This window comes from Schistocerca piceifrons, chromosome 6 (assembly GCF_021461385.2).
Source record: "Schistocerca piceifrons isolate TAMUIC-IGC-003096 chromosome 6, iqSchPice1.1, whole genome shotgun sequence".
Lineage (NCBI taxonomy): Eukaryota > Metazoa > Arthropoda > Insecta > Orthoptera > Acrididae > Schistocerca > Schistocerca piceifrons.
This window is the reverse complement of record NC_060143.1, coordinates 484,381,135-484,405,285: the sequence shown is the minus strand read 5'-3', so window position 1 is coordinate 484,405,285 and position 24,151 is coordinate 484,381,135. Positions and strand designations below refer to the sequence as shown.

Genomic DNA, 24,151 nt, shown 5'->3' with positions numbered 1-24,151 from the left:
GCAGGATCTCTGCTCGTGAACTGAAGTGTCCACTCGTCGGAGTAAATGTCTATCTTCCAGTCTACGTCTTCCCAGGAACTCAAAATTGCTAGTTCAGTCTCGGCTTTTTGATAACAGCACGACGGGACCTGATTCCACGATCCTTTAATCTTCTGAGAGATGTTCTCGACGAGCGCGGTAAATGGTGTCAGTTCCCCGACGAGTGACAAGGGAGTATTTTGGACCGCCCTACCAATTCATCTTGGCGCCGTCTAGACTCGTGGTCTTCCAGGTTCTGGATGTCTCGCTACCTCAACATTATCTCTTAATCATCTAACCCATCTCCTTGCTGTGGAAGCTTCCGCACCATATCTCAGATGCACTAACAGTTTTCAGAGTAATCACACGCTCTCTAACATTGAGTTAGCGATTTTGAATCAGACCTAAAACGTATACGAATCACCTGATACGTTTCTCTTAGCTGAATACTACAGAGACACCAGGTGGCGGTCGAAGTAATAACAAATACATCCATTTTCAATATTTTGAACATGATTAATCGTTTAAGATTGGACTATTACAAAAATAATCTGAAGATTTTGGAACCTATTAAAGCCTACGACTGTGTAATTTGTAGCGAATTAAGATTTATTTCCTACCCAAGTCTAGATAAGAAATTACTGACTTCAGTTTGAGTATAACGCTCGTCCTTTACGTTCGGAAAGGGTCAGCCTACCCACTTTTCTTTTCCCTGCAGTTGATCGGGGAGGACGTAATGACATGCTCTACCTGATCGTTGAATATTTCACTTTTTTATTACAGAGAGCAGCCAGCCCCCTTGCGGAATATGATTAACTGCCGTGCCGGCCTTAGCACAAAAGTATCCACGCAGCCGCTGAATCACGTGTAATTCTTGTCCTTATATTTCAACCGTTTCTACGTGCTGGATAGATGGTTTTCGGAAGAAATCATAGTTAAAATGCAGTGACTCGGAATGTACTGTGCCATAACGATTATATTGCTTTATTTGACGACGTTAACACCAAGCTGAAGCTCCACAGACCGTTGGAGTTGTTAACGCTGCCACTTTTTAACTTTGGCATGCGCAAGAACCTTCTCTTTGACTCATTCGGGCCGGGCAATATTTTTTCCTCTCATTGTACGTCAACGATTATGGAAAATTTATATCAAACCAATGTAAAATGCGTACAAATTCAAAGCAAACATACCTAGTGGAGACATTATTCAATAGGTTCAACATACAGTGCGCAATAGTTGCGAAAGACACAGGTCTTGTCTAAAACCCTTTCATATTGTATCCTTGTTTATATCTGATACACTTATGAGGCAATGAACTGAATATATTGCATTTTGATGTGCTTACAACATGATCACGTTACCGAAATATAATGTAAAACATTTTTATACTCTTCACACAGAAATACATAAAAGAGCAAGGATTGTATACCTATTTTTCCAAATGTATATAGAAATTACAAAAGTATTTGTTATGTCCTATCGGTGTACCCTCATTGTTACCAACTACGTTAAGTGGTAAACTGCTGTCGTTACAGCAATAATTTCTTATATAGAGATAAATATATGAAAACTTTTGTGATCTTACTACAAGCAAGCTATGTTTTAATCTACTGCAGCACATTACTGCTTAATGTCAACGAGGACAAGAAAGCGTTTTAATTTACCATAATTGTTTATGTACGTTACATTATGTCCAGTTAATGTGAATAGTCTACGAAATGGATTGGACATGTAAAAGTTTTCCTATGCATATTATCTGAAAATGGCGATTTCATTTCCCTAAAACCAGCCCATTAGGTGAATAAACTTCTGTAATAACCGTTTCAGAGATCGCCACCTATACAACTGACAATGTCAGGTAACCATCAATGTGTTTGGCGTTCTCTTGAATCCAAAGTGTGTTTTGATGCTGTTTTCCACTCTTTTGGACAATTCTTTTCATCTCTGCAACACTACAACAATCTACATCCATTTTCACATGCTAACTAGTTAAGCCTAGCGCCGCGTCGGACAGTGTGCACCACTTACATCCACCCCGATGGCCTCCCCCACCCTCCCCTGCATCAACCAATGCTGAATTGACTACTACTTGATGCCTGAGTATGTTCTGCCAACAGCTTTCTCATTTTAGTGAAGTAGTTCAACTATTTGCCCAGTTTGCTTCAGTGCATTCTCAGTTATCCGATTTATTCACCTCACTTTAAAACCTGTCTTACCTGCTTATCGTGTTTCCCTTCCGTGTAAGCCTACCCTTCTAACAAATTATCCTAAGTGGAGAACTAAGAAGTTTGTATTCGATACTAAGTTTCTTTTAATCGAAAAAGTTTCTCTCAGCATTTTTGTATCTTTCACATCGACCATTTGTTACTTTACTGTTCAACTAGCTAAACTCTTCGACATGATTGTGATTAGCTAATTTAAGTCCCTTAGCATCACTTTTTATTGGACTCCAGTCTTTTACCCTTATATCACCGTTTTAACATTCATGTCAACCTCTTCGTGACACTATCCATTCCCTTAATTTTTCCAAATAATTCTTCTGTAAGCAGACCACGGCATCTTAGTTGCTCGTAATTCACAGTTTCATTTTTATACTAAAATTAAAGACAGTTTATTACATACCAAAATTAGATCATAGCTTTCATTGGTGTTTTTACTGATTGAGTGTTATTACAATCTTTGAAAATACACACAATCTTTGAAAATACGCATGATATGTCGAACGATTATCATAGGTATGAAATTTCTTTATGCTATGTATTTGAATACTCGAATGACCTATTAAGACAAATGATCTCGATGGTACTTTTACATGAGTACCTGCAATTCTCAAATGCCTGGCAATTGACTCAAAATCATGAAAAATGTGGCGGCATCCGTATGATCACTAAAAACAAGCCGCTGAATTTCATGTGTGCGATAAATCACCGAAGATCTTAAATTGGAACTATCAGATAATCTTGCTTGGAAAGCAAACCAAGGACTGCAATGTATTGGCAGAACGCAGACAATTTGTTACTTTACTGTCTAGCAAGTTGAAGTGACTGCTTACACTACACTTGTTCGCCCTCTTCTGGAGTACTGCAGTTAGGTCTGGGATCCGCATCAGATACGATCGACTGAGGAATCTAAGAAATTCAAAGAAGGGTAGCTAGTTTTGTATTATTGTGGAATGGAGGAGGAGTAGCAGTCAAACGCGTTCTTTACTGCGGCAGGACCTTAATTTCTGTCATCGTCTTTCTCCTCTGAGTAAGATAATATTCTGCTGGGACCCAGCTACACAGGGAGAAATGATCGTCATAATGAAACAAGAGAGATCTGAGTTCGCACGTGAATATTTAAGTGTTCGTTTTCCCGCGCGTTGTTCGCGAGTCTAAGAGTAGGGAAGTAGCTTAAAGGTGGTTCGAAAAGCCCTCTGCCAGGCACTTCGTGGATTGTTGAACAAGCATGTAGATGTACCATCACGATCATCGTTATTTGGTTCGAGTTTCGTTGACTGGTTTAGGTATTTGAGGTGAATGTAGGGTTTCACGTCGTCAGAGGCAGTCGTTAGAAAATTTTTGTGTACATACTGATCAGAAGGAATAAAATAATTGTTTCTGTAACCTGCAGATATGGAAGCTATGACACCGTAATATTTTCAATACGTTTCCTGATTAATCTGCTGTCATTGATTAAATGGATGACAATTAAGCCGTATAATTTCCTTATAGTTCAAAATCATTTTACGTAACAAGACAGTATTCGTTAGGAGGGTTCCGACGCTATCTTTAAGGACAGTTCTCTACGATCCTCTCCGTTCGCTGTGACATGAGCAGCTACTTTCGCTTACCTGTTTTGCGCTCATGGTGTATTTAGATCGTTGTCTACGGAGCCCTCCGTCGCACAGCTGCTGCTGTTCTCCGTTGTCACACGTATGTCCACTGCGCTACAATGCTTATTAGACCCTTCTGAAAGTTATTTTACTTTTCTTTGGAGCCAGGCTACTTTAGAGAATTTCACGTCCAATCAATGGCTGTTCCTGGGTTACTTGTTCTGATTATCACTCTCAAAAAAACGGTACTTGTTACAATGTGCTTTTGGACGGGGTCTATAAATAAAGGATATTATGAAGTGAAACTAGTATAAGAGTAACTTCACAGTAGATGAATACGAAAGGGAATACTATCATTCGCTCTTTGTGTATTACATGTTCGCTTTATTCTCCTTCCTGTGAATGTAAAAAAATTTACAAATTCATAATATGCGTTTAAAAATGTTTATTGCTGACAAATACAAGTAACAAATCCATTTATTAAAATCCATATTCAATTTCAGTCTACGCTCAACACTAAAAAATTTTTAGTGCCAGTATCCCACGGTGGATGCGACTAGTTTTTCTCAGGTTTGATGGAAGCACTAAAACTTTACAGATGACACTACTGCGAGTGTCATTTTGCACTGCTTTAAACAAGGTATTAAGATTACCATATAAAATGCGGAGCAGCGATCCTACGGACTAAAACATAGCCCATTTCTTCTCATTGACCCATAACGTGTGGTACACTAGGGGGGTAACCATGCGCTGAAATTTAACTATCAAGTGTGGTACTACTGGTAACAGATCAGAGAAACCCCTTTTTTTCAGCTCTCTCAACGGTTTTACAATATTAACTTTTTTTACACTGACCATATTTAGTTTCCAGATGTGTGTGTGTGATACGAAAGAATTAATTCAGAAAATTCTGTGATACTAAAAACCTTTTCCAACTTAAAATTGTTACACATACTTTATGCTGAAGAAGAATAGACAAGGACTCATTTTACGTCTATGCTGCACAATGTCCACCTTTCAAAGTATTGACAGACTCAGTTCTGCCATCCTCGGAATCGGAAAGGCTAGAGTACGGCAACTTTTCCTTTTTCTCTCCATTTAGCTCAGCAACAATATCCGTTATTGGGCGGTTCTTTGTCTCCGGCAAGAAGAAGAATATGTAAACATTGCTGACAAGGCAGGAAACGGCGAACAGCCAATAGCAGCCATATATGTCTATCCAATAGAGGAGCACGACGTAGAATTTCAAAACTGTTGCATTGACCACTACAGCAGCAGTGAAACCTATGGAGAAAGCTACAGCCTGAGCATCCGAGGAGAACAGTTCAGTGGCGATGACGAAGAGCAACGATCCTATACCACAGGCGTTCAGGACCAAGGATAAGGATAATGAGGTGATAGGGATCCACCACAGCGAGGAGACGTCGTAACCGCTGCCCAAGGCGAAGAAGTACAGACCAACGGCCGTCAGGCATGTGGCCATGCCCGCATTAGAAGCCATGAGCAGTGGTCGCCGTCCGACACGATCCACAAGCACTGAAGACAGGAAGGTCGCCAGGAGCTGTACTGCAGCCACCACCACTGCCGCCCACTGGGCAGACACAGTGGCGTCTGCTGCAGAGAACATCTCCACCACGTAGTTCAGTATCACCCCAGTGCCATCTAGATTCTGGTTCAGGATGAGGACAAGGAACGCAATAAACCCGAGGCGAGACGCACGGTCCCTGAAGAATTCGGCCACAGACATGCCTCCCTCAGTCGACTTCGACTCGACCTCGTATCTCATCAGTTTTAGTTCGCCCTCGACGTCGTGGCCGACAGGGCGGAACCAGCGCAGCGACTTCTCCGCTGCCTCAACTTTACCGCTCGACAGGAGATACTGTGGTGACTCTGGCAGGAAGAAGAAGCAGACCGTGTAGAGGACTGGCAAGCCGACAGCAACTGCACACACTTCCAGGTACGTGGCTACGGCGCCCACGATGTAGGCGAGCAGGATGCCAGCGTTGAAGAGGAGTGCGAAGAATGTGCCTAGAGCTCCGCGCACGTGCTGCTGGGCTGCGTCGGCCATGTAGGCGTTTGCCACCACTGGGACAGCCCCCATCGCCATGCCGACCACCACACGACCAGCCAGCAGGGCTGCCAACCCTCGTGCCAGCAGGATGGCCACACCTCCCAGGGTCGCAGTGACGCCCACCAGGTAGCCAGCCGGCTTGAAGCCCCAGCAACGGCTCACCTGGCTGCTCAGCATGGGGCCCACCGCCGAAGAAATGAGCGACGCACTCACCACCCACGAGCACTCTTGCGTGGTCAGTGGCCTGTCCAAGGCTGGTGGGCTATACTCTGTGCCGTTGGACTTCAGCACTGGGATGGCCACAGCTGCCCAGCCAACTGCGTATCCACAATTCAGCGAAATCAGGTGAGCTGTGGAAATAAGCAGTTTATTTAGAAGCAAATCGGTTATAAATTCCCTTTTAACTGTCATTAGCGTACTAAATTTCCTAGTCGCTTGTAAATTTAAGTATTAAGCCATAGGGACTTCCAGTCTGAAGGTGTGTACTGTTTTTGAACTTCCTTACGGACTAGCCAATAATGCTCTTGCAAATTAGGTATCCAGTCATTAGGACAAAATGGCTTTGAGCACTATGGGACTTAACTTCTGAGGTCATCTGTCCCCCTACTCACGACATTTCACCACAACTTTTATTGTGGAGTGCCACTACCCCAGTTTCTTCACTCAAGTTTCCGCATACCTCGTGTTACTAGCAAACACATGTGGGTTATTCAGAAAATAAGATCTGATAGGTCGCGAAATCTAAATGCCCGTGAAAATATGATCAAACTTTGTATCTATGTGTCAGGCAGTGTCTAGTATACCGTCACATCGCTCTTCGCATTCTGAGCACTCAGTGAGCACAAGATGCCTGTAACAAGTGTCTCCCACTAAGTGTGGGTGTCCACTTTGAGGTTTCACCTGTAACGCACTTATTTTACATTTGTTCGTTACAGTTCTCGGCCGCACACTACAGCGGTAGCGTTCTCGATTTGAAGTGTAATAAATCACCGACCAGCGCAGACTTGGTTCCTTGAGATGCTGCTCACATGAACTGCATGAACATTTTAGCACAAAAAACTAACTGCAGACTAGAGTGACCAAACGGCGGAAAGCACAGGCGGCTTACTTCTATGATGAGGATATTGGAAAGTTGGTAGAACGCTATGATGAATGTCAAGTCGGAGCGGTGACTATGTAGTGAAGTAGCTGGAAGTTGCAGCTAACTGCTGCAAATAAAGTTTCGATTTTCACTGAGGTTTCAGTTTCGTGACCAATCTGACATTACTTTCCAAATAGGCCGGGGGCGAGGCATAATTGCTTATGTTCAAATTTCCAGCAGTAAAGAATCAACGGAATTAGCACCTGACAACTACGTTGTGAGTAATGGCTTAGTCACAGTTTATGTCAGTTTTTATTCATTTACTTTTATTCGGAAAGTTCCGTAGTACCAAATTCAGGAACAAATCTCCAAGGTTATGGAACGTTTCAGTACATGACATTACAGCATAAAACTAACAGATAAAAATTAAATGTTTATGAAACCAAAAAAAAGTCAAGCCATAAGTTTCAGTAAACGCAGTTTACAATATAACATAAGAATAAGCTTAATTTTTCAAGGAACCCCTCAACAGAACAGGAATGACCCACGAGAAAACTTCAGTTTCGATTTGAAAACGCGTGGATTACTGCTAAGATTTTTTGAATGCTTGTGGTAGATTATTGAAAATGGATACAGCAGTATACTGCACACCTTTCTGCACAACAGTTAAGGAAGTCCGATCCAAATGCAGGTTTAATTTCTGCCGAGTATTAACTGAAAGTTGCTTATTCTTGGTAATAACCTAATATTGTTAACAAGAAACTATAATGAAGAATATATACATTGAGAGGACGATGTCAAAATACCCAGAGTAGGGAAGAGGGGTCGACAAGAGGTTTTCGAACTTACACCACTTATCACCCGAACCGCCCGTTTCGGAGCCAAAAATATCCTTTTAGAATGGGAAGAGTTATCCCAAAATATGATATCTTTTACTTCGTACAAGAGTGCGCACTACTTTCTAACTTTGCGTTTGATGTGCGAAGGATAGACTTGTCTACTGACAGAAGTGAGAACACCTCCTGAAAAGTGCCTGGGTAAGTTAGTTGGCAAGATCATCTCTCACTGAAAGCAGAACTCCAGAGTCCACTGCTTTTGGAACACCCTAAAGATTTTAATTACTAACCCGTTCTTCGCATGATATTCTGCACCCAGTAGACTACTTAAGTATTGATTTAATTAACCAAAGTTTTTACGATTGCCTTAAGGATTACTAGTTAGGCGAACCATTTCAATACTGCAGCTTGCGATGCAAATACCATTACATGGACCATGTGTATTTGTCAATGGATTATCGAAGTCAAGCATCCTCTTTCCCGGCGTTGGAAAGTTCTGAATTCTATGTATTTTACACGATTCTGAACTTAACTTTGATGTTAGGATAAAATAGCCAGGAATCAATATACTTTCTTGTATGTTTGTATCTAAGAGCAATGGCGTAATCGCTAGGCAACTTTTCAATACACCATGATTACAGCGACTCATTTCCGAAACAGAACTCTGTTGAAAACCATTTAGCCGTATCGCTTTTCTAACACTACGATACACGTGATTTAATTACTCTACTGGTAACCTTCACACTGTATTCTTCGCGACGTCACTCATCGACAACCGACCCAGCTTATTTTATCAAACTCCTCTCCATGCCCAACAACATCCCATCGAATTCTACCATGCTAATTTCTGTACCGAGATTCTTAGTATCAGTGGCTTTAAGAAACCATTTTCTCGTACATTTCTATCAACGATAGATTTCCTTCATTAAGAATGAGTATTTCCATCTTTTCTAAGTACAGTGCTCCACTTTCCAAGGCACTAATTCCTGCTCCATGATATGTTAAACGCACATGTCTAAGTTTATGTAACGATAAATGCTCAATGTGCGAGGAGGTAAGTGTGCACGAACTGTGAGATACAAAACTTTCCCAGCGTACATATTGTTCTACAAAATTTCGGGCGAACTGTCGGATGTTTGCAACCTCCTGCCACAATATTTTGGCGCAGGGTCTTCTGGCCATCTTCAGCTGATACCTGAAGATCGGCGCAAGACGGCGCCGAAGTACTGTGGCAGGAAGTTGCAAACATCTGGCAGTTCGCCCGAAATTTTGTGGAACAATGTGCACGAACTATTAAATTGAGGTTGGAGACATTGTCGATGAGACCAACAGTTTTTCATTACCAAACTTACCAAATTTAGGGAAAATCTGCATCGTAGTCGTGTACTCCTTATAGTACTTATTTCCGGCAGCTTTTCGTTTCACCAAGATACTTTGTTACAATACTGTGTGTATAATGTTTTACGAAACACTTTGGACATGCTGCACAACATCAGCTATTCGTATACTACATAAAAATAGAAACATTTCTCATGAAGATATTTAGAGAATACTGTAGGGAAGACTGCGAATTATTTCCTGTAGCATGCTGGTATTGTTGACTTAACTAATCGGTTTGTGATTCCATACATTTAATATTGAAAACAATGGAATTTAACACAATGGTTCTTTCAACTATGATGGTAATAGTTTGAATGATGAAGGTTTTGTGATAAACGCAACCTTATACAGGGAAGTGCTATTATACATACGAGGTGAACCAGAACTTCATAGGCGAACTGTCAGAGGTGGTAGTATGGACGTTAACGTGGAAATATCTGGTAAATATGGGCCGCTAATACTTCAGGAGCTATGAGCACTTTCCTTTTCGCTAATGTGGGCCTCATCTACCACCGAAGGAGTGCTTTCCAGTTCATGTTTCTATACTTTGATCCACATTACCGCCCGTGAACTTTGCCGGTGGAGTTCTGGTTCACCGCGAGAATCACAGTTACGCCACAAAACGAAAAAAAAAAAAAACGATTGGCTTTGAGGAAAATTTACATATCGCAAAGTACCTATTATTAGAATATCATCATTAATTAGATGCATTGTCCGCAGCTCGTGGTCGTGCGGTAGCGTTCTCGCTTCCCGCGCCCGGGTTCCCGGGTTCGATTCCCGGCGGGGTCAGGGATTTTCTCTGCCTCGTGATGACTGGGTGTTGTGTGACGTCCGTTCTAAGTTCTAGGGGACTGATGACCATAGATGTTAAGTTACATAGTGCTCAGAGCCATTTGAACCAATTAGATGCGAATAGCCGGTTTAAGAAACCCATGATGTAACAATCTACAACGAAGGACTAAATTCTAACGTGGTAGATCATGCAGAATGGAAAAGGCCTTTATTCCTTGTGAGATTGGCAGAAATAAAACATTCAACAAATCCATTAGAAGCCATTTCACTTTTATGCCGTGCATATGAAATGACAAGACTTCGGTGTCAACTTGTGGCACTGATGAAATGCATGCGATTTACATACAAGACATTTTTGTGCTCTGGTTATGCTGTTCAGGACTCAAATTTTCTACATTGACGTGATATACAAAAATAAAGAATGAAGACAGGGATGTCAATACCTGCACAGATTAAGACGACACTCGTTAAACCGTGCGAAATAAAAAAGGAATTGTGGAGATCGAAATGTCTACTTCCTGTTTTGCAATGGCAAATCTACAGACACAAACTTCCTTATAGTAAGTTAAGTATTGCTTGAAGTTATCTTCTGTTGTGCTTTGTTGCAGTATTCTATGACATATCAATATCCCGACTGAGGCAAATACCTCTCTCACCCATGAGCGTCTGCAGATGTTTCTGACTGCCCTTTGTAGAATTGAAGTGCGATCAGTAGATGCGAAAATGTGTGAACTTAGAGAACACATACGGTAAGGGGTGCTGTATTTGCTTCTTAGTCTAGGCGTGGTATGCTCATGCTCGCGAAACATTCCATGAACACCAGCGTACACTCGCTTGCAAGAAATCATGTGCATGTGGTGTACAGGCGCCTAAGTCACGGGTTACAGTCATCGTTGAATGATACAGTTCAGTTATATATCCGGCAAGCATTAGCGCTTATGCTTAAAAAGATTTTAAAATGACCCTACGTTTTAAGCACATCAGAAAATGTATATTACAAAAGAATGGCTATATTGCAGCAGTACACACTGAACGTTACATGAAAACTTTCACGAAGTTATTTTACTGTAATCAGATCTTGAGTAAACATTCCCTTACACAAATATACAGGGTGTTTCAAAAATGACCGGTATATTTGAAACGGCAATAAAAACTAAACGAGCAGCGATAGAAATACACCCTTTGTTGCAATATGCTTGGGACAACAGTACATTTTCAGGCGGACAAACTTTCCAAATTACAGTAGTTAATTTTCAACAACAGATGGCGCTGCAAGTGATGTGAAAGATATAGAAGACAACGCAGTCTGTGGGTGCGCCATTCTGTACGTCGTCTTTCTGCTGTAAGCGTCTTTCTGCTGTTCACAACGTGCAAGTGTGCTGTGGACAACATGGTTTATTCCTTAGAACAGAGGATTTTTCTGGTGTTTGAATTCCACCGCCTAGAACACAGTGTTGTTGCAACAAGACGAAGTTTTCAACGGAGGTTTAATTTAACCAAAGGACCGAAAAGCTATACAATAAAGGATCTGTTTGAAAAATTTCAACGGACTGGGAACGTGACTGATGAACGTGCTGGAAAGGTAGGACGACCGCATACGGCAACCACAGAGGGCAACGCGCAGCTAGTGCAGCAGGTGATCCAACAGCGGCCTCGGGTTTCCGTTCGCCGTGTTGCAGCTGCGGTCCAAATGACGCCAACGTCCACGTATCGTCTCATGCGCCAGAGTTTACACCTCTATCCATACAAAGTTCAAACGCGGCAACCCCTCGGCGCCGCTACCGTTGCTGCACGAGAGACATTCGCTAACGATATAGTGCACAGGATTGATGACGGCGATATGCATGTGGGCAGCATTTCGTTTACTGACGAAGCTTATTTTTACCTGGACGACTTCGTCAATAAACAGAACTGGCGCATATGGGGAACCGAAAAGCCCCATGTTGCAGTCCCATCGTCCCTGCATCCTCAAAATGTACTGGTCTGGGCCGCCATTTCTTCCAAAGGAATCATTGGCCCATTTTTCAGATCCGAAACGATTACTGCATCACGCTATCTGGACATTCTTCGTGAATTTGTGGCGGTACAAACTGCCTTAGACGACACTGCGAACACCTCGTGGTTTATGCAAGATGGTGCCCTGCCACATCGCACGGCCGACGTCTTTAATTTCCTGAATAAATATTTCGATGATCGTGTGATTGCTTTGGGCTATCCGAAACATACAGGAGGCGGCGTGGATTGGCCTCCCTATTCGCCAGACATGAACCCCTGTGACGTCTTTCTGTGGGGACACTTGAAAGACCAGGTGTACCGCCAGAATCCAGAAACAATTGAACAACTGAAGCAGTACATCTCATCTGCATGTGAAGCCATTCCGCCAGACACGTTGTCAAAGGTTTCGAGTAATTTCATTCAGAGACTACGCCATATTATTGCTACGCATGGTGGATATGTGGAAAATATCGTACTATATAGTTTCCCAGACCGCAGCGTCATCTGTTGTTGACAATTGTAACTACTGTAATTTCGAAAGTTTGTCTGCCTGAAAATGTACTGTTGTCCCAAGCATATTGCAACAAACGGTGTATTTCAATCGCTGCTCGTTTAGTTTTTATTACCTTTTCAAATATACCGGTCATTTTTGAAACACCCTGTATATATTAGGTTGGTGCATAAGCTCTTAACGTTTTTGTTTTAATGTTGGCTGTCCTGTTGCTTTGGGCTTGTTTACCGATAGCCCTTATTTGTGGTTCACTGTTGCTATTTGAGTTTACAAATAGCAATTTAATTGGTGAAGTGGACGACAGAAGTGCCAAGTCGAGAAACCGGAACATTTCAGGTATTCTTTTCTTTGTATACAGTAGAGGTGTGAAAGCAGCAGAGGCAGCAACCACGATTTTCTCCTACATGTAGGCTTAATACCATCCGACAGAGTTCGACAACGAAGTTTATTTCTCGTTTTAAGCAGGGTCGCTTTGACAGTGACTCCACGCTCACGAAGAACCTTGGGGATAGGAAAGACCGTTTAAACTCATTAATCGACAATGATCCAAGGAAGTGTACTCTATAATTGTCAAATATGATTTGTCGTCATTCCACCATCGTGGGACATTGGCCTGCAAAGAGGGAGGTACAAAACTCTGGCATATGGGCACCCCATGATCTAAGTCAGAGGTGCTCAGACCGCCGATCACGATCGATAGGTCGATCGGAATCTATTTACGAGCCTCCTGTCAAAACCTTTCCCAGAAATCTAAATTAAGTATCTTTGTAAAAATACCGTTTTCTTGAAATAGTGTTTCGCTCGGTATTTGTATGCAGTAACACTGTCTCCATCTTGTCTCCATTTCCATTTCACCGCCTTTAACGCTTGCGCCAACATTTATGAAGATGAACATTTTAATTTTTATGTGTAGTGTCTTGAAAATTGAATAGTAGGCCCACAACTTCTGATGCAGAGAACTACTTTTTATTATTTTGTGTAAATAAAATGGTTGATTTTGGCTACAGTGTTGGTTAGTACTAAAACCATGAATTTCCAAGTCAGTAGATGTCTAAATGTACTACATTGCTTGTAGATTTCACGCCTAAAAGCGTTTAGCATCCCTGCTGTAAGGCAGGATCACAAAAATCAGATGACCATATGTGCATCTGTTTGATCGTCGTCAATTGGCTCGCGAGCGACACCATTTCTATCCTCTAGATACCGATGATGAGAAATCGCGTCTTTATGCCAATGTAAGGAAAAGGAAGAAATTGTTGAGCCTAAACAAAGTAGGGGTTCCCCGTACAAAGACCGGAATGCACCCACAATGGTTAACGTTACGCATCTGGTGGTGTCACGTACTACCAACTGCTTACCTGAGAAGTAAGCAATACTGCTGACATTTGTTGCCTATTTCGACGTCTTGCAGACGCAATCCAACCAGATGGACTACATGAAGTCATGCTAATCCACGGTAACGCACACCCGCATTTTTACTGTACTGTCAAAACAGACTTGAGTTGGGTATGCAATTTTTTCCACCTGATTTTGCGCCCTAAGATTTGCAACTTTTCCTATATGTCTAATAACCTTCAATATGCTCCGAACATGGCTCAACGAGTTCTTCGCCTCAAGAACACGTCATTTCTACAGCTGCGGAAGCAAAAGTCATCCCTGCCTTGACAGACTTTAGTACTGAAGGAAAATATATTACTGATGACTAAAGTCTTTTATATCTGTTTATGTACGGTACCTTATGAGAAAAGATTACGAACTTATGTACCAATCCTATAGTTCGACCGTACTATCTAAATGGTCATGAAGTGTTGTGACCATCATTCTTAAATATCGCATCTGCCAATTCACAACAGGAATGCTTTCCCAAATTTATTGTTTGTAGTGTGGTTCTCGAAACTTCCACAATAAAAACATGAAACCATGAAGACGGATTGTTCATATTAGAGAGGAAGACCAATATTTGAAAAAAGAAAGTAGTATGAGTTTACGTGTGAGCTCAAAAAGTTGTGTTTTAATTAATCCTCTGTTTCCTGATATTTTCAGTGTGTATATAATTTCTAATTTGTTTTCATATTCTTTTCGTCTCAGTTTGCAGGTGAACGTGTTCAGTGTAGTAACCATGAAAGATGAACTAAGTATTTTTTACGACTGTCACAATACCATTTCACATCTTGTTTGACCAGGCAGAGGTCAGACTAAACTAGAAGGCCGCAATCTGTGACAACCTTCTCCCGTTGCTAACAGAATTGCTTTATATTTAGAGCGCAACAGGAACGTTACACATAGTCCCGCCCTCTCTTAGTCTGTCGACCATTGGTTGATCGAAAGCGATTAAGAGCGTTGTGAAACCCACTTGTGTGTGTCGCACGGAATAAAATATGACGCTCTCCATACTACGTAGCTGTTTGCTAATCGTGTTTCAGCTGTAACTTACTATGACAGTAGTTGAGCTATCGACAGCGTTATTTGCACTCTTGCTACGATTGTCCAACAGGAATATGGCTAAAACTGGCCTTTCAAGCCTGCTTTTACCTATTTACAGGAGAATAGCTAGGAAAATTGCCAGGCTTCCCTCTATATAATATTCTCACTCAGTGGCTAAACTACAGTATGCTGAGCACGTTTGTCCAGCACACATCCACAGAGCTACAACAGTTAATTGTTCTGGTACTCCACACGAATGGAGTGACTTTAGCAACAACCAAATGTATAGCACAGCCATCTCCTCTACTGTCTTTCCTACTTCCAATATCTACACGTTTGGAACAGGTAGATCACTTCCTTTAAGACGTATATTATCAACTAATCGCTCATTGGAACGGGACGTGGAGAACAGAATGCGTGGCGCTCATGTTGCATTTGGAAGTCTCCTACATCAGGTCTTCCTCTCTGCACCAGGCTAATCGTGTACCGAGCAGTAGTTGTTTCTACGCTGTTGTATGGTTGCGAATCCTGGGCACTGTGTAGCTGTGTATTTCAGAGCTTCAACCAATAGAAACTTAGATACATAATGAACATCAAATGGGATTTCTTCATACAATACTACTTTTCTTGAGAGATCAAAGGTATATAGCATAGTATAGTATAGTATAGTATAGTATAGTATAGTATAGTATAGTATAGTATAGTATAGTATAGTATAGTATAGTATAGTATAGTATAGTATAGTATAGTATAGTATAGTATAGTATAGTATAGTATAGTATAGTATAGTATAGTATAGTATAGTATAGTATAGTATAGTATAGTATAGTATAGTATAGTATAGTAGCCACTGTTATTGGGCACCAGCGCAGAAGGATTGGGCATGTCCAGCGGATGAGATACTTGCTCGACAAATTTTGAGTAGTGAAGTGAGCAGTTAGAAGGCCCTGTGGTTCTCTGAAGCGCTAGAAGAACCAATTCAAGAAGAACCTAAAGAGTAAATATTGACAGAAGTAATCCGTGCACAGAAGATGATAAATGGAAGACAACTACATCAACTGCTGTCTTACGTTTTGAGCAGCAACGTCGGAGGCAGGAAAATGAAAAACTTAAGAGGTGCAATCTTCACCACCCAAGCCACGTCTTCCACCCTCATGCGTAAGGTGGCCACATGCTTTATGCCAAGATTGCTCTGCTAAGCCATAGAAGCCATCCTGAGTATCTGAACTGTAATGCAATAATGGAAATGGAGAAGAAGAATGAAAACTCTGATGATGGTGTCGGCCGATGATGTACCTACTTATTGACGAGTTGCTCTTACATATGGAAATATGAACACTCAGCTGAGCAGACATTAATACGATTTCGATTAATGTGACTCTCCTACAGTTAAAGGTGGTTGTCTTAATTACGTTGAGAATACGGCGAACTTGACATTTTATAAATATTTCAACGCACCACAATCTTCTCTTGAGCTAATATGAGTAACAGATTCTGCTCTTACAGGTAAAATTTTAGCCAAATGAAATTTCTAGAAAATACACAGGGATCCAGTATTAGAGTGCTAGTTTGAAAGAGCTTTAGAAAATTTTCAGAAGGGATAGGTAACTTGCTTCGGTTTACTGTAATCCTTGGGCGATGTAGCAACCAAGGAACTATTCGAGTTGCTGTGTGGAATTTACGCGTCTGATTTTGCTATCGTCTACCCACAGGACAGAAATGCGAGATCACACAACCGGCTTAACGTCTCACCCAATTTGCTGACAATAATAATATACCGAAAAAAAAGAATGGAGAACTGAGGAACTGCTAGATGACAATCTAATACGCTTTCCAAAAAGGAAGGGCACCAGAGGCATTTTACATTGTGGTTGATAATGAACGCAAGACAAACATCTGGACACGATCGTAAGATTTGTCGACCTGAAAAAAGGCTGAACGAAGTAAAATGGTCATGGTGTTTAAAATCCTGAGAAAAATAAGAGTGAGCTCTAAGGCAAATACAACGTGCACAAGAACAAAAAGTAACCCATAAGAATGGAAGACTACGATCTGTGTGCTGGGCGTACGACGGAAGTACACATTCGCCCCTACTGTTCAATCCTCACATCGAACCATCAGTGACCGAAATAAGGCACAACACTGATTAATGCTGAAGATGAAAGGTAGCAATGGTGCACTCAGCAAAAGGGATAATTGCCTGATGTGTTGAATGGAATGAACAGTCAACAGAATATGGTCAGAGTAAATGGAAGAAAGACGGAAGTGAGTAGTAGAAATGACAGCAGCGATAAACTTATTAGAATTGGTGACTACGTAACAGGTGATGTTAAGTAATGCTGCTACCTTTGAGGAAAAGTAACGTATGACGAAGCAAGAACGATACTAAAAGCAGATTAGCACAGGCAAAGAGCACTTCTGCCGAAGAGGAGTCTGCTGGTATCGAACGTCGGCCTTAATATGACGAGAGAGAGGCACGAATACAGCTAGTTTTAAGACTTTGTAAGACTGTTCGTTTTTCCAGAAGCGAGAATGTTTTAGATGGGATGCTACAGATGTTTAAAATCGGGTTGACAGGTGGGATAAGCAACAAGGAGGCTCTCCGTAGAACTGGGAAAGACAGGAGCATATGGGGAACAATGGCAAGAAGGGATAGGATTGTAGGACACGTGTTAAGACATCGGGGAATAACTGAGTACTAGAGGGAACCAGAGCAAAAAATGTAGGCGAGTACAAAGACTAACATATACAAACAACTGCAGTATGTTTTCAGTGGTATTGTATGAAGATGTTGGCACAAGAGGAATTCGTAACGCACCGTTTCGAACCGGTCAGAAGTCTTTACTAAAAAAGCTGCATTTTTTTTAAGTGCGGCACATAGGTGTGTCCTCTCAGCAGAGCAGCAGCCCTTCTCGACTAAGTGATAGGTACGAGCACTGTGACAGTGCTAGTTTGACCGCCTTTTTTTCGTCCGAGACCTTCTCCTACCGACTCTTGATTCAGTGCCTAACAGTGAGGTGATAGCATTTGAGGGAGTGTACGTTGTAACGACATCTTTCTGACGTACGCAAGCTAAGATGACTGTTTCCAGCCTTCAGCCAACTGCTGCAGCACTCCAGGGCACCCTCTTCCAACTCCCGTCGGTTATAGGGTAGAGAATGGAACCTACCGAGTAGAGCTCTATCCATTTACAAAACGGAGAGGTAACATTCTTCCTCATTTAAGTTTCCACCTTTTCTCTGACTATTTTGACTAACTATAGAACTGACGGCGTATTATTACTGGAACTGCTATCCACCAGCATGCACCTGGTGAGGCTGTTCTTACCAACGAAGGCTGCGAGCAGCTGCATCGCTACGCTGGTCGCATTCTTGTCAGGCGTCGTGGTGCCCGCCTCCGCTTCCTGCCCGCTTCTCTCCTGCGACAGCTCTTCGAGTTCGCCGAAGAAAGTGATGCTGTCCGTCGGCGCACCTGCGGGGGTTTCCTCTTCATGTCCTTCCGGCATCTCGAGCTCCTTAAACAAGTGAACGAAAAGGTAGGTTGGTTAGAGAAGGGACCAAACTACACGGTCATCAATCCCTCCGACCTGAGATTAATTAAAACCGATAAAATCCCACATTAAAAGAGGCAACTACGACGTCCATAAATGATTAACTATTGACAGGAAAGGAAGGAAAAGGACAGAAGACGAGGTGAGGGAAAGAAAGTGACTAATGACAGTGGCATAAAGGAAGAAGCACAGGAGACAAGGGAGATGCTCAGGACATAACAGACCCCATGAGGAAAGGAGTGAGAAGGCAGAGGGTCAGGGTGAACCACCAAGCCCAGTTGAAGCCAGTCCAGTTGGGGTGAAGGGGGAACATGAAAGCCTGCCATCCCCTCAACTCACCGATAAGGTGGAAGGCCCCACTCCCTTAAATAAAGCGATATAAACCCTCATCACGAATAAAACCTAAAACCAGATCCGCTGCTGAGGCATCGTCAGCAAACACCAGAGGTAGCGATTCTGGAAAGAGAAAAGTCCGTCGTAGGGTGGCTAAGTTGGGGCAGTCCAATAAGATTTGAGCCAGTCAACATCGATTCTCAACGACAGAGAGTGGGGTCCTCAGGACGGAGAAGATAACCGACGACAGAGGCCTTGCGAGAGACCCGTAAGGAGGACCACCATAGAGTTGTAGAATCCTTAATTGCCCTGAGCTTGTTCTGCGAAGAAAGTGTGTTCCATTCTGCATCCCAAAGGCCCAAAACCTGGCGACGTAATGCCGAGCGAAGGTCTGTTTCCGGAATGCCAATAGCAAGAGATGGCCTGGTGGTAGCTAATTTAGCCAGTCGATCGGCAAGTTCATTGCCAGGAATCCCAACATGGCCTGGGGTGCAAATGGAAACCACCAAGCATCGACGTTGAGCGAGGAGATAAAGGGAGTCCTGGATAGCGATGACCAACGGTTGGTGAAGGAAGCACTGGCCGATAGCGTGCAAACCGCTCAATGAGTCACTACAGATAGTGAAGGATAGTCCTGAGCAGGAGCAGATATGGTCAGGCTCTCAAGATGGCTACCAATTCTGCAGTGAAAACACTACAGCCATCTGGCAAGGAGCGAAGTTCCGTGCGTTGCGCATAGCTGTAAGCAAAACCAGTGAGGCCAGCAACCATGGAGCCATGAGTATAGATCACTTCTCAACCCTGAAAAGAACTAGAGACAGGAGAACTGGTGGCGAAGAGCCATCGGAGGGACAGAATCGATTGAGAGACCAAGACAGAGTTGCGGCCGAGAGACGCACCATGGAGGGGTACGTGCGTGAGCGGAGAACAGAGGTGGTAAAGACAACAGCTGGAGCTCAGAGAAGAGCGACTGAATGCTGACAGACGTGGTAAGCCCACATCGTGGCCGTCGCTGTGGCAGGGTGATCTCCGTATCTGGATAAAGTAGACCATAACTAGGGTACTTTTGGGTGCAGCGAATGCTGAGCGCATATGATATCAGCTGTTGCTAGCGAAATCCCCGCCTCTGCGAGAAGGTTAAGTACGGGGCTAGTCCGGAAGGCGCCAGTCGCAAGTCTGACCCCACAGTGGTGGATGGGGTCTATTATCGGCAGTGTCGAAGGCGACGCAGATCCATAGACAGGTCTTCCTTAGTCTAAACGAGACTGGACCAACGCTTGATACAATCACAGGAGAACAGAGCAGTCTGTACCACAGGTGGTATTGCACAGACCTAAGAACATTGAGATAAGTGAACGAAAACATTCTATTAATGGTCAAGGTGAACCGTGGACCTGGTCGCAGTGGGAACGGATTGTCACGTTAAACTGGAGCCGGAGCCACGTCCCAGTTCAGAGTGGTGCGCGCTGTTACCTCGCACAGTAAGTACGCTACGTGATTGGAACGTAGCGTTGACATTATTAGCGACGGTAAGGTGTACTTAAGGAAGATCAGACGAAACTTTCGAACAAATTGTTAAGTCTATGGCTGGAAAATTCTTGTAAGAGTGACACTGCTCTCGAGCCGAATTGAAGTGTGTCCACTTTTGAGAACACCGAACTCAAAGTTGTTACTGCTTCACATCGCCTCCCAAGCATGCTTCTGAGGAGCAAACATGACATTGCTGCCTCGTGGCCAGACAACTAGTTCGCTTTTCGGAGTAATGCCAACTATTATGGTTTCCAGTAGAGAAAGTGTTCGTAATAATAACGCCGCACGTGGTCAGGGGTATGTCAGTGCGATATTAATAGTGCATGGTCGTAGTGATACCATACATGTGTTACTAATTTTGGCAAAGGAAAACGCAAACTTACTGGAATTAAATCCTTACTACGAAACTTCTGGTGTTTTAAAGATATAAAGGCGAACTTCCATTCACAAAATTAGAATGTTATTCACTGAGAAGTTATTATACAAGCTGTCAGTGTGATGCAACATCAGACTGGAAATCTGTGACTTTACATGGAATACTGTGACTCTAGGCTGAATTAATAAACTTACGGAACAAGCAATGAAGGAAGGCTCAGCGCCGAATTGTTATCGTATGAAGGAAGACTATAGTACATACTATGAGGCTAGCGACTTAGGAGACTGACATCCTGCTGACAATTTTCTTAGGGTGAAAGGAACTTTGTTATGTGGCACAGGTTGTGTGTTTACAATAAGTAGAAACAGACCTAAATATCCTTTGTAGAAAATGGAAGGAGAAACGAATCTTAGTTTATCATAACGGAAATTTGAGTGGCACAATATGTTTACACCACTTTATTACAGTTCGAAATAACTTTGCAGCACACTAAGTAAGTCATGAATTTGCTGCCGCAACAGTTCGTCACAGTTGCTATCGTTGTACTGTTTGTTCACATCAATACCAATTTTTCCATTATGCTACAGAAATGTAGAGAAGTTCTATAGGTAAATGTCCCACTATGAAAATGACTGAATCGTTTTTTCATAGTTTTCCGAACGCAATAAACGGTAGCAAAATCTAATATGTTTGGAATATTACTAAAGCAAACCGAATTTTGTCAGCCTTTATCAAAGTATTTTAATAATTGTAGCCACCTTCATATTTGAATTTAAAGAATAAAGATAGCAAATTTTGTTTCACAGATATATCAAACCAATTCCACATACATGAACACAAAATGCGGACTACTGTACTGCAAATGTCACTGATGTGTTCACATTGCCATTTCCATTCTTAACTGCTTTTTATGAGTCCTGTCCAAATTTAGCATATCTGGTTGCTGTTTAGTGAGAGCTTAAGTCGCTTTTGATATTCTAGGATGTCGATTCAGACAAACTAGTACGAATTCCAGTTTTACACCATGGTTTCTCGCTTCAGGAGTAAAGCCATTCCTTATTTATAATACGAAGAATACTAGCTCCATTATACGGAACAGATTTTTCCATTTATATTTGCAGAATTTGAAAGCAAATTATGTGTGTAATTTGGTAAATGTCGATAAAATACATGCTGTTCTGCAAGGTCTCTCACTACCCTAATATCAGATGCGCAACTGGATACACTACTACCGATTTATGTTCCTAGGTACTCTACGAGGCTATCACAAATATAAAATAAGTGTGGTTGTATACGTTTAGTACTAGAATACATATGAACTCTCGTTTCGGCGTACGTACGAATATGATATGGAAAGACTTGACAATTTAGGTTCTGTAAACACAAACTAAGATATTTCTTCGAAGGGAAATTTAAGAAATTTTGCTACGATGTTTATTATTCTAGTACCGACAAGGAAAAGAAGAGGTAATGTTTAAACGTCACCTTTCTGTGTCATGGCGTTGTTTATTCGTTGTGTGATCTTCACACAAATTGCTTTAGAGTAAGGCATGGTTTTCCTGTTGCACAATGGGGGAAATTTTTATGAAACGACAAGTTTGTCACACTAATCTAATGAACGATTGACGGATTTGCTGGAGTATGAGGAACCTCCGGCTCCTGCGTCAGTTTTGAGTCTTCCGACTCTTCATGGCATTTCTTTTACAAATTGTTCACCTATTGCTACTGACTCGGTTCAACACTTCGGTTGATGACTGGTGAGGGCTGTCAGACAGCGCGGGGCACTTGCAGACTGACAGTTCGCCAGCTGATCAGACTGATTCATAGCATTGTATCACGACAGTCCAATCACTTAATAGATGGCAATAAATTTCTGTAACTCACAGCAGAGCGTAGTCTGCCAAAGATCCAAGTCTGTCCCTCGACAATGAAAATCAGAAAAGTGACAATGGTCAAAAATAATGAACATTGTATGAAAGTTTCAGTTGCATAATAATTTAAGACATGTCTAACGTAGTTATAATTTAAAATGTAACCTCAGCCAACTTTAGTGGTGGCCGACATATGAAATTCCACCAAAATGGATTGCCTTTGTGTTACATATTCACTTCTGATGTCTTAGGTATTTGTCTGAAATTCCTACATTGAGAAGTATGAATTAAATACTACCTGATTTATCATTCGTAGCCGAATGTGATCGGATTCGCAACTTCCTGGAAGATTAAAACTGTGTGCTGGACCGGGAATCTAAACCAGACCCTTGCTTTCCTAGAGCTATTCCCTTACCGATCGAGGACACCAATGATCTCTCAACAGTACAAGAGATTCTACCTCAAGTCGAGCTGTGAGTGTTGGTCGCTACCTGGGCCTGGATACCCAAGTACCTAAGAAGCCGATGTCTCGCAGTTGCGCTCGTGCACACGTAGTCTGCCTGGAATTTCTCCATGCCGTGTTTGAACTGCTGCAATTACTACAAAAGTTCCCTACGTCGGGCTGAGTTTTCTGAAGGACGCAACCAACGTAAGTTGACGAAATCAGGATAACCTAATAGCAATGTAACCACTGCGAGGGATGAAAATTGGGTATGTGGACAAAATTATTCTATTCCTTTTCCAATGGAAATTGGAAGCAGAAATGAGGGCTGATTACGTTTGAATACCTTCTGTCTGGTTTAGCAAAATTTGTCTTAAATCCATCAGCATTATATTGCTTTACTGGGCTTTGTGTTGCTTGAGGCAATATCCCTTTATCGTTCTCCAATCTACCCCGCTATTTATAGGGAACTATTCAAGTGTCATTTGACTTTTTCTACATTTAGAAACAAATTTCCGATTTTAAAAAAGTGGAAAGGGCAAATTATCGGGTGTAGACTCCATGAAATTCAGTGAGACTTTCCTGGCAACACTAAGCTCAATACCACACTAAACAAATTCTGAATTCCTGCTTCGGTTTCTTGCGCACTGACCACGATCATCGGGTCACGGAATGATACTAATCGCTAATACCATCCAGTGGCAACAGTACGTGAAGTCTTAAGACCGTATTATGATATTGCATGCGTGTCCAGAATGTATCTTAGAATAATGCTCTTCAGACTGGCTATTCAAATGCCTATGATTACTGCTTTTTAAGTGAGAACCACCGCCGGTATTTTATCAGTACCACTCACACCTTGACACCATGCAAAGTAACCTTAATACGAAGAGTACGAACTTATCTAGACGTCAGTACCAGTCACTAGAGAAAATTACGACCTATTACAGTTCCAGAATCGTTACAAACTTAAAACCGTATTGCCTAAGTTTAAGTACGAGCGACTCCGCCAACTGTTAAAGAGCTTCATTTGTGTTCCCAAGTAGAGGTGAAATCTATTTCACACACACCACATTGACGAGGTAGGTTCGATTCTTTCGCTCCGACCACACATTTGGAGATCGAAA

At 42.1% G+C, this 24,151-nt stretch overlaps 1 protein-coding gene across 1 annotated transcript; it reads right to left on the bottom strand.

Annotated features, from left to right (window-relative positions):
* Positions 1-4,826: 4,826 nt before the first annotated feature.
* LOC124803393 (facilitated trehalose transporter Tret1-like) lies at positions 4,827-18,427 on the bottom strand. The gene is made up of 2 exons (XM_047264577.1): positions 18,250-18,427; positions 4,827-6,253 (listed from the first exon to the last, which is right to left on the bottom strand). Exons 1-2 carry the CDS (start codon positions 18,425-18,427, stop codon positions 4,827-4,829), a joined length of 1,605 nt encoding a protein of 534 aa, XP_047120533.1.
* Positions 18,428-24,151: the final 5,724 nt, after the last annotated feature.